This window comes from Halichoerus grypus, chromosome 7 (assembly GCF_964656455.1).
Source record: "Halichoerus grypus chromosome 7, mHalGry1.hap1.1, whole genome shotgun sequence".
Classification (NCBI taxonomy): Eukaryota; Metazoa; Chordata; class Mammalia; order Carnivora; family Phocidae; genus Halichoerus; species Halichoerus grypus.
In genome coordinates, this window is record NC_135718.1 from 118,054,893 (window position 1) to 118,074,693 (window position 19,801).

General features: G+C 37.0%; 1 protein-coding gene across 6 annotated transcripts in view; it reads right to left on the reverse strand.

Annotated features, from left to right (window-relative positions):
* RPS6KC1 (ribosomal protein S6 kinase C1) overlaps positions 1–19,801 on the reverse strand; it is a 190,741-nt gene that overhangs the window by 154,190 nt on the left and 16,750 nt on the right. For 4 of the 6 annotated variants that reach the window (XM_036101797.2, XM_036101795.2, XM_036101793.2 and 1 more), the window contains exons 3-4: positions 14,595–14,715; positions 2,356–2,471 (exon numbers count right to left, since the gene is read on the reverse strand). In XM_036101797.2, coding sequence (XP_035957690.2) covers positions 2,356–2,471; positions 14,595–14,715 — 237 coding nt within the window. Of the gene's footprint in view, positions 1–2,355; positions 2,472–14,594; positions 14,716–19,719; positions 19,733–19,801 lie in introns of those variants that run through there. The other 2 variants (XM_078078117.1, XM_078078116.1) reach the window with 2 other exon arrangements.

The following is a 19,801-nucleotide window of genomic DNA, read 5'->3' on the forward strand; positions in this document are numbered from 1 at the left end:
CTCTCCAGCCCAGCACACTACTTAAGGTATTTCTAATATATTTTCTAAGATTAGCCTGACTTCCCTTAAAGTGCCCAATGTCTGCTTTCTTCTCTTCTGTCTCTCATTTCACAAAGCCTAAAAAGTGTCATTCAGCAGCAGTTACAATCAGGAATTCCCAGGTCCAAAAGAAGAATGAACAGGTAACTTATATTTAAATTGTTCAAAGTTGGGGACGCCTGGGTGGCACACTCAGTTAAGCATCGGATTCTTGGTTTCAGCTCAGGTAGTGATCTCAGGGTCGTCAGATCGAGCCCCATGTCAGGCTCCACATTCCAGTGCACTGTCTGCTTAGGACTGTCTCTCCCTCTCCCTCTGCCCCTCCCACCCATCCTGTACACATGTGCTACCCCTCTCTCAAATAAACAAATCGATAAAAATAAGTAAATAAATTGTTCAAAGTCTAAGATCTGATTTCTATATTTCTAGACTGATTTTTTTTTTTTTAAGACCTCGGCATGTGTTAATTTGCATGACTGCCTTTCACAATTTCTATAAAGCCACATCCTTCTTGCTTAATAATGCTGCCTTAAGATTTATTTATTTGAGGGAGAGCACGTACATGTGTGTGAGAGAGAGTAGGGGGAGGGGCAGAGGGAGAGAGAGCATCTCAAGCAGATTCCCCATTGAGCACAGAGCCCAATGAGGAGCTCGATCTCATGACTCAAGAGATCATGATCTGAGCTGAAATCAAGTCAGATGCTTAACCAACTGAGACACCCAGGCACCCCTAATGCTGCCTTTTTTCTATAAGCATAGACTGCTTGCCACATACATAGAGCTGTAAACCAAGAATAACAAAGAACAAATACTGTATCAACTTGATTTGACCTTTTATCCTAAAGATCTGTAGTATGCCATAGCAGAGCCACATTCATCATCTCAGCCTGGTTTACACAGTAATGAAAAATTAAGCGATGAAGTCAATTATTAGAAATCTTACTGGTACTACAAACTTTTCTATTACTATTTGCATTTCTATTAGTGTAAAGTCATAAATTTATAGTATCTTTCAAAAGATCAACTTTCTTCAGTAAGTTAAAATAGGTCATAAAAAATAATTTCCTTTTGTAGATCCACTGGCATCAGGAAAATTAAAAATCCCAATACTCATATACTATTCACATACTTCATATGTTCTAACAATTACATTTATACAAATGAGTAGATGTTTAAAGAAAGGAAGTATGGCCCAATCGCCTAGCTTTCTTCTAGAAGTCTAAAGGCAATAGGAAAATTGTGGTCAGTAAAGACACTGATACCAACTAACAACCTGCACAAGCTCAATACAAAATAAATTAGAAAATTATTATTTAAAACAATAAAGAACCCTGGGGCACCTGGGTGGCTCAGTTGGTTAAGTGTCCGATTCTTGATTTCAGCCTAGGTCATGATCTCAGGGTCATGAGATGGAGCCCTGCGTCAAGCTCCACGCTGGGTGTGGAGTCGGCTTGGGATTCTCTCTCTCTCTCTCCCTCTGCTCCCCCCAACCCCTGCTGGCACTCTCTCTTTAAATAAATAAATAAATCTTAAAAATAAAATAAAATTATAAAGAGCTCAGAATGAAAACATTTCATGTCAAGAAACAAAACATGGGGCGCCTGGGTGGCTCAGTTGTTAAGCGTCTCCCTTCAGCTCAGGTCATGATCCCAGGGTCCTGGGATCAAGCCCCGCATCGGGCTCCCTGCTCCGCAGGAAGCCTGCTTCTCCTTCTCCCACTCCCCCTGCTTGTGTTCCCTCTCTCTCTGTGTCTCTCTCTTTCAAATAAATAAATAAAAATCTTAAAAAAAAAAAAAAAAGGAACAGAAAACATTAATATCCAATGATTCTGGTCACATAATTTGTACTAGCCTACCTCTCTAAAATTATATAGTGATTATTTTTGCTCTATCTCTTACACAAATTAGTACAATTATAACAAAGTGAATATGAACGTAGAATGGTTTCTATCCCAAAAAGTCTACCACTGAAAGACACCTCAAAAAGTGAAGGCAACAACTAAAATTTCATGATACTTAAATTTTTTCTAATGTACTTCAATTATGATGGAGTGAACAAGATAATCCTAAGCCTTTTGCATCAACTTTTTAAAAACTATGAATCAAAAATCTTAAACATTTCTACACTAAAAACAGAAGATATGTCAAAGACATTGTTGTTTAGCAACCAACTTCTACTTATTTTAGTGAATAATGTAATTCAATCGTAAATAACATTTTCTGTTAAAAAATAAAACAACTTGAATCCCGCTTTACTACAAATTAGAAAACAAAAATATTTAATGAAGTACAAAATATTTCAGAAAGACTATCAAACCTTGAAAAAATCTTCAAGTTGTTTACTGTTATAAAGAACAGGGATATTGGCAGAGAACTGTAGCAAATCTTCAGCACACTGTCTTCTCTCTTCAATAACAGTTTCATCAAATCGTCCTAGAATCAAATAAGAACCAAGACTTAAGGAAGGAAGGTTTATGGGAGTTTACGTTCACAGCTCAGAAAGCAGCAGCAGGCCTATCACTGCCTTACTACACAGTCCTCTAAAGTCAAGTCTGCACTATCGGAATCAGCGTACTCTCCCCCAAAAAAGACAATAGTGTTTCTGATACAAGAGACAGAGGTGTGAACTGATAAATCAATGGTGCAGCCCTACTCGAAGGCCTGTCTGTGTAAGAAACGTTAACATTTAAGAAGCTGGTGATTTGAAACTCAAGCTAAAAAGAGAATTCTAAAGAACTCAAATGGTTTTCCATAGTAATTTAATACTGTAATTACTCATATAATTTTCCCTTTCCCACTCTTTTTGATTTATAAAGGAGCTGAAGAGAGGAAATTATGAGAACATCTGTATATCAGTGGGGTCAAAAACCTCAGCTTGAAGCAAAAAAGCTTTGAAGCCAAACTCCACATGTGCCGCTGTCAGCGTACGTGACAGCATGCGTGTGAGAAAAAAGATGGTGCACAAAGCACCAGCGAGCTCTGATTTACAAGGTGATCGAAAGGTGGTTTTCATAGAATTTTTTTAATGCTATATACAATTTGAATGCTGATAAGACTTTTTTTTTTTTTTTAAGATTTTATTTATTTATTTGACAGAGACAGAGATAGCGAGAGCAGGAACACAAGCAGGGGGAGTGGCAGAGGGAGAAGCAGGCTTCCCGCTGAGCAGGGAGCCCGATGCGGGGCTCAATCCCAGGACCCTGGGATCATGACCTGAGCTGAAGGCAGACGCTTAACAACTGAGCCACCCAGGCGCCCCCTTATAAGACATTTTAAAATACGATCATTTTGTACTCCTCTTAGATCAGATTCCTGGTTGGCATTTGTCTCATGCCATGTAGCACACCGACTGCAATCCAGGCTTCAAAAATGCAAAATCAAAAGAGGAGCATCATCCCATAAACATTTTAAGCGGCTTTGCAAAATGTCAACAGAAAACTGAGGCACAAAGAGATTCCTAGTTATATAACCCAGAACAAGAATTCGAAACTGAACCACTAAAAACTCTCAGCTCAATGTGTCTCATGCTTATGGTGAAGTACCTACTTCATGAAAACTAAAAGAAATGGTTTTAGAGTTAGACCTGGTGTAAATCCTAGCTCTATCATTCACCAGCTATGAAATGTTAGGTAATTTCTTCATTTGTAAAATGGAGAAAATGAACAATGTACTTAAGACTCCCAGTTCCATGACAGGCACATAGTTAACACTTAATAAATTAATCATGATGCCTTTGAATGTTCAAGTGTCATTACCGTGTCTAGCATACAGAGCATGCTAATTAATTCATACCTAACTATAAGAGTGAATGGTGGAAATTTAGAAAAATTTTCAAAAAGAACAGTCTTAACAGTGGAACATTCTTAGAAAATAGCCATCTTTCATTAATAAAAAATCTTAACAGTGGTCCATAAACAACCTACTCGGCTTAATGGATGGGTTCCAGAGACAACAGTCCTACAAAATTCCATGCATGTGTCCACAGGTACCTTTTTCTAGGGAACAAGTCTGTAACTTTTACCAGCATCATCAAAGAGCCTGGGGCCCAGTAAAGGTTAACAGGCCAGAGGCAGTCAATTAGAGGATCCCTAACATTCAGGACACTGCTTTATTTATATGTAACAAGCTGCCAGTTGCTAGCCCACTGTCTGTTTTCACCTTCTTCCTTAGTAAAATAATGCCCAATTTCTAACTGTGGACAAGGCAACCCAGAGAAAAAAAACACTACATTCCCAGCTTGCCTTGCAGTTACATGTGGACATGGACTACGTTCTTGCCAAAAACATAAAAACAAAAGTTATATTGTAGCTTCCTAGAAATCTCTTTAAGAGATAGCCTTTTTGGGGCACCTGGGTGGCTTAGTTGGTTAAGCACCTGCCTTCGGCTCAGGTCATGATCCCAGGGTCCTGGGATGGAGCCCCACGTCAGGCTCCCTGCTCAGTCAGCAGGAGCCTGCTTCTCCCTCTCCTCCCCGCTTGTGCTCTCTCTCGCTATCTCTGTCACTGTCTCTCTCTCTCAAATAAATAAATAAATAAAAGCTCTTTAAAAAAAAAAAAAGAGAGAGATAGCCTTTCCTTCTTTCTCCTTGTCCCGTTCCAGGAAGGACTGTGACGTGGGAGGTTAAAATGACAGAGCAACAAGACAGGAGCTTGGATTCCTGATCACTGTGGAGCTGCCCTGCCTGGAGCTACCTTCAGATCTGACACCATGAGAAAGAAATCGACTTCTATCTGGTTTTAAGGTTTATCACAAGAAACCAACCCTAATACCATTACACTATTCGATGTTTCTGTGTTCTGTTTTTCTATTATTTCCCAGTTCACACGTAACAATTCAATTTAACTCAATTCTCCCGATGAGAATCTAAAATGATGTGCTAGCTTACCTATCAACATATTATCTGGAAACAAACTTCCAAGCGCCCCTACCTGTAAAGCAAATTTTCTGGACAACAATCTAAGTTATTCAGTCTTGGGAAAAATCCACTGGCCAAACAGGTTAAAAGGACAGCTAATGTCCATTATTCCTTCTCTTGTCTAAATAAGAAATTAAGTATACACTGGTACTTATGATTATAGTCCAATATGTTTATCCTTTAAACAAAATTTAATTCCAGTGCCTGTGAGTTAATATTAATAATTTTGTGAACATATATAACCTCAGAACAAAAATCCAGAAAATGCACAAAAAAAATCATACTATGTTTCAACCCACAAAACCACCTGATATTATCTTTACATGCCATTAACTACTTGTTGAGAAATTTTAATGGAAAACTCACTAATATTTAATGACACCCTAAAAAATCTCACTCAGTAGCTAAAACAAATACATATTAATTTGGGAGCTTCCATCCTAAGTATAATCAGTGATTCATCCCACCTCCCTATTAAGCTAGACTAAAATGCTTAAGCAATGAGTACATCAACTTCTAAAGAGAATAAAACACATCTTTATGCATTTCCATTTCACTAAACTTGGACAAGTGGAGAGGAATTAAAATATTTTTCAGGGCGCCTGGGTGGCTCAGTTGGTTAAGCGACTGCCTTCAGCTCAGGTCATGATCCTGGAGTCCCGGGATCGAGTCCCGCATCGGACTCCCTGCTCAGCGGGGAGCCTGCTTCTCCCTCTGACCCTACCCCCTCTCATGTGCTCTCTCTCTCTCTCTCAAATAAATAAATAAAATCTTTAAAAAAATAAAATAAAATAAAATATTTTTCAGAGTGGAGCAAGCACAATCAAAAATTAAGGCTTATGCAGTAAAAGGTTCAATTACACTGAATCCTATCATCAGAACAAATAGATGAAAGAATATGCTCACTTCTTTGTTCCTAAGATATTTCAGAATAACAACAACAAAGTAGGATTTGTAGCATAAACAAAAGAGAAGCAGATGAATTTTAATCCATAACTATTAGCCTTAATAGATTTAACAAAGCCACCTAGTTTTAATTTAAAAAAAAAAAAAGTAGCAAGATTCAACAGTCATCCTAATTGTAGTCAACACCCTAGTGGCTATTCTACAGTTGCTAGTCCTTTAGTAGCACCTAAACCTTGCTCAAAAGCAGCAACACTGAGAAATCATAAATAGGAACTTCTTTATCACTGCTTTAAGTTTCCATTCACAGGGTCAATGTTTATTTTCCTGTGAACAGAGTAAAAATTATAGCTGATTTACAATAGAAAATGCAAAACATATTTTTCGTAAGATTTATTGTACAGCATTACATATTATATACTATATTATTTGTGTGTATGTATCTATACTATATATAAGCCAGCCCCTCACCCCCAATGACCCAACAATATTTTCTTTATTAAAAGCTGTGGGAGGAAAAATTAAATTCAAGCATTCTAATTAAGCTGATAAATCACTGGAAATAAAGTCTCTCTCTCTCTGATTTATTAAGCTGCCTTTGGGATTTTTTTTTTTTTTTTTTAATGTAGAACACCCAGATATCAGAGCTTACAACTTTTTTAAAATTCGAATGTCAATGATCAAAAACTGGCTATATGGAACTAAAAGTTGCCCTTGACCAGTAAGAAACTAGCTAGAAAAGCTTGATGCTGATTCTTAATTGAAGCAAAAATTCATTCAGAGTAAAAACAAAGAGAGGCCAAAGTTTTCGGGTGTGAATTCTTTCCAGTCAACAGCACCAAGAACATACCTCTAAACGAACAAGTTAGATTTATTACTCCTTGCAGCTAGGGAAAATGTACATTATTGGGAACCCTGGGGCATTTCACTAAGAGGGTGTGAGAATGAACTTACAGGATTTGGCTTGTGTTAGGTACTTTGGGGAAAGGTTTAAAGAAATGGGGGCTTTGCCCTGGTTCTGATGCTGTTGTGGGGATAATTCTATGGTTCTATGAATTCTATCTAATTCTATGATGCTACAATTTTAATAAATCTTACTATGAGGCAAGATGAATGAAGAGAGGCTAAGGCTGTGATTTATATAAAGAAGTGGCAGTCACTCACGGTGGCCAAGATGAAGATATGCTTGATCATTTTTGTGACTTTAACAACATTCATGTTTTTGTCTGTGCTCAGACATGATTCCAGAGTGGTCTTGTTTTTGTCTTGATCCAAGGACACAGAGTGGCCTTGTCTAATGTTCCTGTTCTGTGAAACTGCTTACGTTCAACAGGAGAATAACACAGCCTACACGTGAATGCCAGGCCAACTCTAGGAAACACCAAGGTCTAACGAATAGGTAGTGCGAGGCCAGTTCTTTCTTAGCTATCAGGAACTGCTTTTCTCTTTCTCATAGGAAAGCAAAGTGTGATAATAGATCTAACAAAACAAACAAAACAATGATCTAATCCTGAAAAAGCAATCAGACAGGTAGAGACTTTGAATCCTACAAAACTGTCTTATACACTTTAAAAACGTCATTGTCATGAAAGACAAAAAATGCATAAGGAATACTCTAGATTAACCTAGAGGCATGATCCTAGATCCAAAAACAAACAAACCTAAAAAGGACATTTTTAGAACTACTGAGGAAATATGAATATGGACTGCATATTTGATAATATTATTTTATCAGGGTTAAATTTCTTGAGAGTGATATGGAATTGTAATTATAGGGAAAATATGAAGCGCAGGGGTGAAGTGTCACAATATCTGCAACTTATTCTCAAATGGTTCAGAAAGAAAATGAGAGATACATAGAGAGTTATAAAAAATCCAGCAAATTGTTAACAATCAATGAAACTGGGCCAAAGATATAAAAGTATTTACCACACTATTCTTTTGTGGTGTTTTTCTGTAAACTTAAAAATTTTGCAAATTAAAAAAAAAAATTGGAAAAACATAAGTTAGGTGCTCTACTGGTAAGATGTAAAACTGAAGGGGAAAACAACGAACTCAGCCTAAAGGAAACAGAGAAAACCTCCTAGAAGAGGAGACATTTGAAAAGTCTGCAAGGCTAACAAGAAAATTCACAGTGGAGCAGTGCAACGCTGAATTCGGAGACACAAGAGTATGGTTACCTTAGCGGTAACTGAGCAACAGAGGATAGCTGATGGTAGCGGGTATGTGCTAAGCACTGAGACAGACACACTGCAGATGTAATCCACAGAACAGGAAGGTATTATCCATATCTTAACATAAGAAAACAGACTCAGATGTTAATTTGTACAAGATCACACTGCTAGTAAATCACGGATAGAGGATTTGGGCCTAAAGCCATCAGATTCCAAAAGGCATGTTCTTTTCACTACCCCACTAGACTAGTAACTACATTTTTGATGGTTGTGTCAATTACAATAGGATTCTCTTTTGCTGCTGAGGTTCATATACTAAAAATGTGAGAGCAGGTAAAAAGATAGATGATGAACCATCAAGTCCCTCCACACAAGCTCAGCTGCAGCCTGCAGGGTTCACTGCAGTTATCAAGTATTACAAATGGACTGTACCATTTACTGAGAGAGATAAACTGCTTACTTATCAAGATTAATAAGAAACTTTCATTCTATTATATGTAAGGATGTGGAAAAAAGTTGAAGATAATCCATTAGCAATAGCAATAATAGCTACAAATCTCAACCTATTTAGAAACCACTCCCTTTCACCCAGTGACAAGCTTACTGTTTAAGAAGCTGGGTTGTGTATCTCCCAATATTAAAGTTAAAGATACATGGACACAGTTAAATTCCATAGTACAGAAGGTATAAAATAAAAAGTAAAAACATCCCTCCTCCTGCACCCAGAGAAGGTACATACATTATACAAATGTGTGTGGGTATATCTTCACACAATTATGTATGTCTACTCAAACACAGATGTGAGCTTACTAAACATATTGCTGTGCAACATTTGTTCTTGTGTCTTAAAAATATAGCTTGGAGATCTTACCACACCAGTATATTTCAAAGAGCTAAAGAATTCTATTAATTGGCTAAATTATGGCGTATCTATGCAATCAAATAATGAGAAAATTCAGTTTCTGTTCAGTTTTCTTCTATTGAAAATGCTGCAAAGAACACCCATATGTATGTACACATGTGTGCACACATTTGTTTGTGTATGCATTCTCAAAATGTGATCTGCAGACTGCTGAGGGTCCCTGAGGGCCTTGCAAGGGATCAACAAGGTCAAAACCATTTTCATAATAATACTAAGACAGTAGTTGCATTTTCCACTGCATTGACACCTGCACTGATCACCTAAAAGCAATGGCAGTAAAAGTGCAAACCTCTTAGCATGAATCAAGACAATGGCACCAAACTATACTTACTAGTAATCACCATATTTCTGACTGCCATTCACTCATATTAAAAAAAAATTTCAAATGTCTGTTTCACTTCAGAATGTCTTTGATGAAGCAATAAAAATTATTAACTTTATTAAATTTTGACCCTTGAGACCATTTCTTTTCAAAAGTCTGTGGGAAAAAACTATAATCATTCAGATTTGAGTATCTGGCAGAAACTTACTCAAAAAAAAAAAAAAAAAACCATAAACAAAGTGAGCCCAACAATTCAAGGAAAACTACCCATTGCATTGTTGTCAGCAATGAAATTCAAGCCATCAAGTCGCTGTGAGCTTGACAGCTTCCCAATACTTAAAATACCTCCTTTAGAGATCTGTGATGATATTTACCATTTTTTGATATTATATAATGAAATAGGTCAACATATGCAAGATCTGCATAACTTGGGGAATGAATATTTTTCACATGACCAATGCATGATGTTATAAGCTCATGCATACGTAAAAAAAAATCCATTCAAATTTAAGACAGGCTAATGAATTTTATTTATTTTTTTTTTTTTAAAGATTTTATTTATTTATTTGATAGAGAGATAGAGAGCACAAGTAGGCAGAGTGGCAGGCAGAGGGAGAGGGAGAAGAAGGCTCTCCGATGAGCAGGGAGCCCGATGCGGGGCTCAATCCCAGGACCCTGGGATCATGACCTGAGCCGAAGGCAGCCGCTTAACCAACTGAGCCACCCAGGTGCCCCAAGACTAATGAATTTTAATAAAACAAAGTACCAAAGCTTTGTTGATAAGATTTCGGATTCCATAATGCAACTAAACTTTTAAGAAATTATCACTTACTAAGTTTTGGTGTATCAAAGATGATTATCTTCAATTGTCTGAAAAGCTATTAAAATACTCTTCCCTACATCATCTCTATAATACTGAATTTTCTTCATATACTTCAATCAAAACAATCTATCACCACAGATTGGATCCACAAGCAGATATGAAAATCTAGCTGTTTTCTCTTAATCCCAGCATTAGAGATTCACAAATGTAAATTAAAACCACTCTTCTTACAATTATTTTTCATAGAAATGTTAATATGTAATATACTTTTTTTTATTTAATAGAATATTATTTTTAAATTTCAAATATGGTAAATGTTAAAAGGTACAACTACAGCAATAGTTCTTTGAGATGCTCAATAATATTTAAGAGTGTAAAGGAGACTTCTGAGACTAAAATGTCTAATAATCATTGATAAATATTTCCTATGCAGATGTGAGAATAGATGTGTAGTAAAATTTACTAAAAACAGAATTGTTAGGAAAAGGCATTTTTTTTAAGGAAAAGGTATATTTTAAATTGACCTCCAAAACCTGTGCAAATTTATACTCTTCCTGTTGTGCATCTATATCCCCATACTAAGTAAAATCAAACTTTTTAATTTTTGCCTTGAGATTGACTTTCAATGATATCATTGCCTATAACTACTCTGTCTCTTAAATTTTAACTCATTCTTTCTTTTTGTTCAACTTATTTTTTAAGCATTTATATGTTGGGCATGGTCCTACATGCTGAAGATACACCCATAAGTAAGAATAAAAAGCAGTCTCTAATCACAAAGTCGTGTTAAGGACTAAGAAAGAAAGGGGGAGGAAAAGACAGTTAAGTATGAGGGAGGTCTCTTATTTTTAGAATATAAAAGAACACCTTTTGGTGTGCATTTAGAAGCATGATTCTTAAAATTCCTCAGATTAGGGGCACCGTTGGTTAAGCATCTGCCTTTGGCTCAGGTCCTGATTTCAGGGTCCTGGGATCAAGCCCTGCATCAGGCTCCCTACTCAACGGGGAGTCTGCTTCTCTCTCTCCCTCTGCTTCTCCCCCCACCCCCGCCCTCATGCGCGCGCTAATAAATAAAATCTTTAAAAAAAAAAAAAAACTCCTCAGATTGGTGAATTTTAATTATTTGCATCTTTATAATTAAAATAGAGTGTCACTGGGGTTAACATCCGAAAGAGAGAAAGAACTCATACAACTCAACACCAAAAAAACAAACAATCCAATTAAAAAGTGGGTAGAGGATCTGAATAAGCCTATTTCCAAGGAAGACGTACAGATGGCCAACAGACACATGAAAAGATGCTCAACATCACTAATTATTAGGGAATTGCAAATCAAAACCACAATGAGATATCACCCCACATCTGTCAGAATGAGTAGGCTCAAAGAGATAAGAAATAACAAGTGTTGGCAAGGATTTAGAGGAAAGGGAATCCTCTTGCAACTTTTGGTGCAAATGTAAATTGGTGCAATCACTGTGGAAAACAGAATGGGGGTTCTCCAAAACATCAAAAACAGAACTACCAGGGACACCTGGGTGGCTCAGTCGGTTAAGCGGCTGCCTTCAGCCCAGGGCCATGATCCCAGGGTCCTGGGATCGAGTCCCACATCAGGCCCCTTGCTCAGCAGGGAGCCTGCTTCTCCCTCTCTCTCCCTCTGCTTGTGCTCTGTCAAATAAATAAAATCTTTAAAAAAAAAAAAAAAAAACAGAACTACCATAAGATCCAGCAATTCCACTTCTAGGTATTTATCTGAAGAAAATGAAACCACTAATTTAAAAAGATATATGCATCCCTATGTTTATTTCAATATTATTTACAATAGCCAAGATATGGAAGCCACCTAAGTGTCTATCAATAGATGAACTGATAAAGAAGATGTGGTATATACACATACACATGCACAACAGTCTATTATTCAGCCATAAAAAAGAATGAAAACTTGTTATTTGTGACAACACGGATGGACCTAAAGGGTATTATGGTAAGTGAAATAAGTCAGAGAAAGACAAATACAGTACGATTTCACTTATATGTGGAACCTAAAAAACACGAAACAAATGAACAGACAAAACAGAAAGAGATTCATAGATACAGAGAACAAAATGGTGCTTGCCAGAGGGGAAGGAGGTCAGGGTGAAGGGGATAAAGAGATACAAACTTCCAGTTATAAAATAAGTAAGTCACAGGGATGTAAAGTATAACATAGGGAATACAGTCAATAATAATGTAATAACTTTGTATGGTGACAGATGGTAACTAGCCTCACTGTATTGATTTCATAATCTATGTAAATGTTTAATCACTGTGTTGTACGCCTGAAACTCCTATCATACTATACGTCAACTATATTCAATTTAAAAAAATCTCAAAAAAAAAAAGTAGAGTGCCACAAAACTTAAAAACTTGACAGTAAGGATGTCACATCCTAAAGCACTTCCCTTTCAGAACTTCTAGATCATGATGCTCACTTCAGCTAAGTTTCTCAGAAGACAGAGGCTGAATCATCATATCCATAATGCCTATTTTTAAAATGTTTCTTGAATTAAGTGTACCTATAAAATTTCCGGATAATTACAGCTGGACTGGTATTAATCGAAGAAGACTCTATTAACAGCAGCAGAACCATGATCAGAAAAGGTAGTAGTTCAATGGCAAAAAGCAACTACAACTTTAATCAGAAAAAGTATCAAGGAAAAAGGTAAGGAACCATAGATACTGGCTAATAACAATGAACAGAAGGCATCAGAAACGTGAATACCATGGAATGTCTGAGCTCAAAGGCCAAAAGCGACCAAAGATTTACAAGAGTTTATGGATCCCCTAATGCTTCATAGGGGAACAAAATTAATTGATGGTACCATCAAAATAATGGTTCTATTGCTACTGACCTGTTGTCCACATTGCTTTTCACCTAAGGAAATACAAATACTTTCCTTTGTAATTATGAACCCAAGATACCTCTTGACATTACTTATATTTCAAGACATCACTATATATCATAAATTGTTAATATTAAGTATTTGTTAAAATTAAAGAATTGTAGCAACAAGCTTTTGATGGCCACACTTCATTCTGTCATAAATGCCACTGATGTTACTATACTATTATGTATCTGTTTCTTGTCCCCAGATCTCAAGGATTTGTAAAACATGCAAAATATCCTAAGAAAGGTGTAAAGCTCAGTGAGTTCTGTGGTCCTGCAATCAGCCTGAAGAAATCACTATTCCACATAAACTACAAGCAGGTGGAGATTGGATAATTTCAAATCATCCAAAAGTCTTCCTCAACCAAAGAGAGCATCAGTAGGGCTTCGTCCAGAGACCAAATCCACATAGTAATTTGAAAAAGGAAAGCTTAATATAAATAAAGACTATTAAACAACAGTTAACTTATTAATTCTAAAGACTACCCCGGGGTAAAGGAAAGTACCAAAGGAAGGAACAACCTGGAAGGGGGAACCCCTTGCCCAAAGTTGGGATTGGGATCTTCCTGGAGAAGATGTGTTTGTATCCACTGAATGGGGGAGAAGTTAGCTGGGTTCCCTAGGCCAGAGCCGGTCCACAGTTGCCAGGAAATCGAGAAAGACCCCTCCAGAGTTCACATGGGACCAGACTAGTGGGCGAGCAACAAGAGAGAATCACAGTGCTGGGAGCCCACTCCCAAGCAAGGTAACACAGGGCCTAGGGTACACAATGTCTGTGTTAAGAAAGCCAGAGGAAACAACTTTCTGGGGTAAAGGCAGACCAAGGCTGGCAGACAGGCATGCAGTGTGGCTTGGGCACACAGAATGCGAGAAGTTAGCGGGGTTACCCCAGTCAGAGCTGTTCTATGGTAGGAAAGCCAAAGCTGATGGACAGGAACCTGCAGGCTGGGACTGGTAAGCAGGGAGCTGCAGACAGGAACTGGCACCACAACCTGCTAGAGGGTGACGTACCCCCCACACACACACACCACAGGCAGCACAGAGCAACAAGAGCAGGGTACTAGGAAGCTCTGTGCCTCAGTTTGCTGTTAAAATTTTGCGAAGCCATGAATCTAATAGTCGTTAATCAATAACATATCCAGAGCCACCACCCCAAAATATCTGTATCTGGCCTGGCCGGGTGCCTCAAATCATAACCATTCACATTTTAAGGAAGGTATTAGAAAAAATGTATGAAGTATAAACTTTTAAAAATCCCCAAATTTCAGAACTATAAGAATAATTCAATATCATCTCTTCTTATGTTCCTACATGTTTTGTTTTGTTTTTTTTTATTTGCTTGACTGGCTGGAATTGAAGTTGGTGTGCTGTTGTTTCACAAAAGGGAAGAGTAAATGCATCAGAGTTAACGAGCCTACACCAGGAACATGAAAAAACAACAAGTGCTTGCTGCCTGATACGAGTCATCTTACTAAGGGCTTCTGACTTCATCATACAGTATTCCAGGGTTCAGCATACACACACAATTAGCCAATCATCACTTTTTAAAATCACAATTTCAAAATCATCACTTACCAAACACTATTCCTTTAGCAAATGGAGGAAACAATTCTGAATGTCGGAATAAGTTTTTGTGAATTTGCCATAGTTCTTTGTGTAGTTTCTTAAAGTCACTGTATCTCTTCCATACGATTATCTAAAGAAAAAGAAAAATCAAATGTATCTCTCACAGTGACACTATGTAGGTTCATATATCTAAACAACAAAAAATCTTTTCATGGAAGTGCCCAAAATTGTCATGCAAAGGCAAACAAATATATGTTCTAACCAATATGGTTAACTGTCTGAGATTAAATAATATTTGATTTAAAAATATATAGCAGCAACTCTTTAACTTTTCTGTTTTGGTTTTTAAATTTCATTTTACACAAGTACTGTTTTCTTAGGAAAATATTCAACCTGGTACAAAGAAGGTCTATACCACCTAAAATGTCACTTAACCTCTTCAAAACTCAATTACTATTAGCCTGGAAATGAGCTAGATATCAAAATACATATTCTGCCTCAAAAAGAGAGTGTTTATAAACACAAAATAGTTAGACAATTTTTTTGAGAGAAAAAGAGAGTGCACAGCACGCACAAGCCCAGGGGTGGGGGACACACAGAGGGAGAGGAGGAGAGAGACAGAGAATCCCAAGCAGGCTCCATGCTCAGCCCAGAGCCCAAAGCAGGGCTCAATCTTACAACCCTGAGATCATGACCTGAGCTGAAATCAAGAGTCTGAGGCTTAACCAACTAAGCCACCTAATTTAGACAATTTTTTTAAAAGATTTATTTATTTATTTATTGAGAGAGAGAGCACACGTGTTGGGGGGGAGGAGAGAGAATCTCAAGCAGACCACTCTGAGCACAGAGCCTTACACAGGGCCTGATCTCACGACCCTGAGATCATGACCTGAGCTGAAATCAAGAGTCAGATGCTTAACCAAGTGAGCCATCCAAGTGCCCCCTAAACAATTTTTAAACATAAAGTAACTACACAGCATTTGCCTAAAGGATAAACTAAATAACACTGAAGAAATGGTTGTGTAGCAAGTAACCTTAACTTTTACATTTCATAAATCTTATTTCACAAATCTCAGTTTAAAGTAGTAAATAAGGATTTAAGGCAAGATGAATCCTGAACAGAATACCATTAGAACTAGTATAGTTCAAAACAGAAAATAACAGTCATCTAGATTATATAACACATAGAGGTTTACCTCCATTAATTTGAATTACTGTTTAACTTTATTCAGATTAAATTAGAAAAAACAAAACCTTTATAAAGAAAACAGATTTGACATGACTTTGATATCATTGATTCAGCCCCTCAGTCTCCAAAAAATAGGATAAAACTGAGTTTTAAATTCCATTACCTGGTATACTAGGGTCTTTGCTTCTAAAAAAAAAAAAAAAAAACCTAATTACCTCACTTCTAACAAACTCAATAGAATGTAATACTAATAATAAGCAAATTTAGGCCAAGAAGGTAATCAAGTGAGATTTAAGAGACTCTTGTCAAAAACTTTACTCTCTGGATGTAAGAAATTCTTAACTAAACTTTATCATACTATCAAAAAATTCTACCATGATGAGTTTCTTGTTTTTACTATAGTTATAATCCTGGGAGACTAGTCAAATTATCATATGAATTAATTTAAACTGCTTCCTTCTGATGTTTCCTTTTATTCATTTACTCAACAACAAAAATAGTCACCAAAACAAGTATTTTCATGTCCCTACTCTGTGCTAGGCTCTGTGTTAGCACAAAGGATGAAGAAATGAGAAACACAGACCCTGCCTTCAAAGACTTCCGGTCTTGGTGGGCAGCAGGAAGCCAACACAATAACTAAGTCAAAAGACGGTGTGATAAATGCGAACAAGGGAAGCCCAAGGGTATTAAGAAAGGAGCACCTACGGAAGGTATTATCTTAGGAATACTGAAGGCAAGTAGTGATTAGACCAACAAAAATAAAGAGAGAGAGAAGGGACTGGGGATGACGTTTTTAAAATGAGAGTGAGATGCCAAATATAATCACTAGAATCTGGGCTTTTGCAACTGGATAAATAGTGGTGCCATTCTCTAAGGTGAAGAAAAGCGGAGAGGAAACTTTTAAGATAAGAACAAAGTTCAATTTTAGACATATTTGGCACAGGTATGGAGTTCAAGAGAGAGAACTAAGCAAGATGTATTCATTTGGGAATTATCAGCAGAGAGGTGTGCAATCACTCAGGAAAGCTTTCTCAGCATTTTTAACAAGATGAGGAATCTGAGGACAAAACAATGAGGAACCCTAACGATGAGAGGTCAGCCAGAAGGAAGAGGAAACCAAGTGCAAAGTAGGTATTTAAGAACTTGGTTTTGCCATGAGACAGACCACCTGGATGGAAGAAAAGATTTTATTTTAAAATGGAAGTGAATGAGACAAAAGCTGATAGTAAAGAACCAACAGTCCCAGTAAAAGAGCAAGAGGAATGAATAACTAAGACAAACCAATACTTGAAAAGTAAATGGTCTCAGGACAGTGAGGTTACAAGTGATTTTAATTTTCACATTTTTTGCTTCTCTGTAATTTCTAATTTCAATACATGAAAATAATTCTGTCATGGGGAAAAAAAGTGCTGTTTTTATATTTTTAAAATAGATCAAATTGTGTTGGTATCACGCTGCCAAAGGCAGAAATGGGTGATGGGCTTGTGAAAATAACCTTACATAAGATAAATGCCATCCTTAAAGCCATTATAAACTAGAAACGAGAGCTATTCAAAAGACTGTATGGGGTGCCTGGGTGGCTCAGTTGGTTAAGCGACTGCCTTCGGCTCAGGTCATGATCCTGGAGTCCTGGGATCGAGTCCCACATCGGGCTTCCTGCTCGGCAGGGGGTCTGCTTCTCCCTCTGACCCTCTTCCCTCTCATGCTCTCTGTCTCTCAATCTCTCTCTCTCAAATAAATAAATAAAATCTTTATAAAAAAAAAAAAAGACTGTATGTAGCTCATGGAAACAAATCTGCAGATAAAATTTCTGTTCTAATTAGGGTCATTTTTAAGGCAGAGTAACTTAAGGGGAAAAAGTTAGTAACTTAATCACAATAATGATAATAACAACACTGTCTATAAACTAGCATATAGTCTGTCAGAATAAGAATTAGAGCCTCCAAGGTAAGACTCTTTTTTTCATCATGCCTAATTTATTCTCTCACATCCTCCTTATTCTCAACACTAGAACTATAGAACCAAATATCTAAGAGCAAATATAAACCCTCAAGAAATGAAAGAAATCGGGGCACCTGGGTGGCTCAGTGCTTAAGCGTCTGCCTTCAGCTCAGGCCATGATCCCAGGGTCCTGGGATCGAGCCCCACATCGAGCCCCGCATCGGGCTCCCTGCTCAGCGGGAAGCCTGCTTCTCCCTCTCCCATTCCCCCTGCTTGTGTTCCCTCTCTCGCTGTGTCTCTCTCTGTCAAATAAATAAATAAAATCTTAAAAAAAAAAAAAAAAATGAAAGAAATCAAAGCATCACAAAATGTACCATCTACTGCCTCTTTTTCTTCGTACTCCTTTTAACCTTGGACATTTCTAGAAATCTTCAAAAGGGAAAAGTGAACAAAAGCACATTTCCACTACATTAGCAGTACTGATGTTTATAAATGGACTAAACAAAGTCCAAAAGATGCATGCAAAAATTATTTTCTCTAGTAATTGTTTCCTACTAGGAAAAAAAAAACTGTATAACAACTACTATTCTATTGAACAAACCCCTGCAGAAATTTCTTATTCATTAAAGTTACTTTGCATAAAATTCCTCAGTTAAATATTAATTCAGTGACAGTCATATATATACACTACGAATTTCGTAAAAGCTTTTGAACTTTCATTAAAAACATTCCCTTAAATAATTTTTACATAAATGTTTTCTTTTCAGATAATTTCACTTAATGATAGCAAAAACCTTTAGATCCCATAAACAAAACCACTCAATTCAATTTGTCCTCTCACATAGTATTTTAAAATTGCTGAATCATCTTTTCTTGCAACCAGCACCACTACCATACTTGCTTACGGATTTTCTTTCTCCCCTTTTCAAGAGCCTTTTCTTTCCCTTGACACGTTTTAAATGTTTTCAAATGGTTTTTATCAAACTATTTTATTTATGAAATGACTTAACAGATTTCTGACGTGATACATAGAAAGTTCTATTTCAGTTCTTCTCCTTTTCCCAAATTTCACCAGCGAAATCTACTACCTATAGAGAAACAGAGTTATAGGTTACTTTTTGAAAAAGGTACGGGAGGGAGGGCACAACATCTCTAGTTCTTTCTTTACCCTTCTGCAGGTGTTCATGCTTTAGAGAATCTACTGAATGAGAGGCCACATTAACTGTTGCTGTCCCCCTGAGTTTCCCATGCTGCTCTTTTTTTTCTTTAAGATTTTATTTATTTATTTGACAGAGAGAAAGAGAGCACAAGCAGGGGGAGGAGCAGAGGAAGAGGGAGAAGCAGGCTCTCCGCTGAGCAGGGAGCCCGATGTGGGGTTCGATCCCAGGACCCTGAGATCATGACCTGAGCCAAAGTCAGATGCTTAACCGACTGAGCCACCGAGGTGCCCCATCCCATGCTTCTCTTAATAAATAAAAATTTAGAGGGAATTTTTGAAGGATAAAACTTTGTAAAAGAAATCTATCCTGGATAATTTTAAATTATTTCCTCCATGTGAGTATTTCAGCATTAGGAAGAAAACACTGCTACCTGGTAGCATGTACCAAGGTGTGCAAATACATCTATAAAAGAAAACCAACAAAACATCTCCAGTTTTATAAGGATAGCATATTATTAGCCCTATATTTGGTTAGATCAACAGAACATCTTCTAATCTTCAATAGCGCTTGGGAAGCCTGACTAAATTCTAAAGCAGTAACTAAATGAATCCTTTAAGAGGAGAGAGAAATTGAAAGGAAAGGAAATGGAAACAAACTCTAGGTAGCAAATTTCTCTCCTAGATGAGAATTCCAATGTTTGAATGAAATACATGAGAAGCTAGAGTGTTACAATTTCAAGGTTATTCTATATTTCAAGAAGCTGGCAAGACAGAAGACATTTTTAAAAATTTTTATACCATGTCTAACAAAGGACCATGCAATCATCTAACTAAAGGACACTTACAAGAGTTTTCTGATGAATGGTTCACCAACAGTTGTTATTATAAAAGAGTTTTCCCCAAAAAAGGATTAAGGAAATGGCAGAG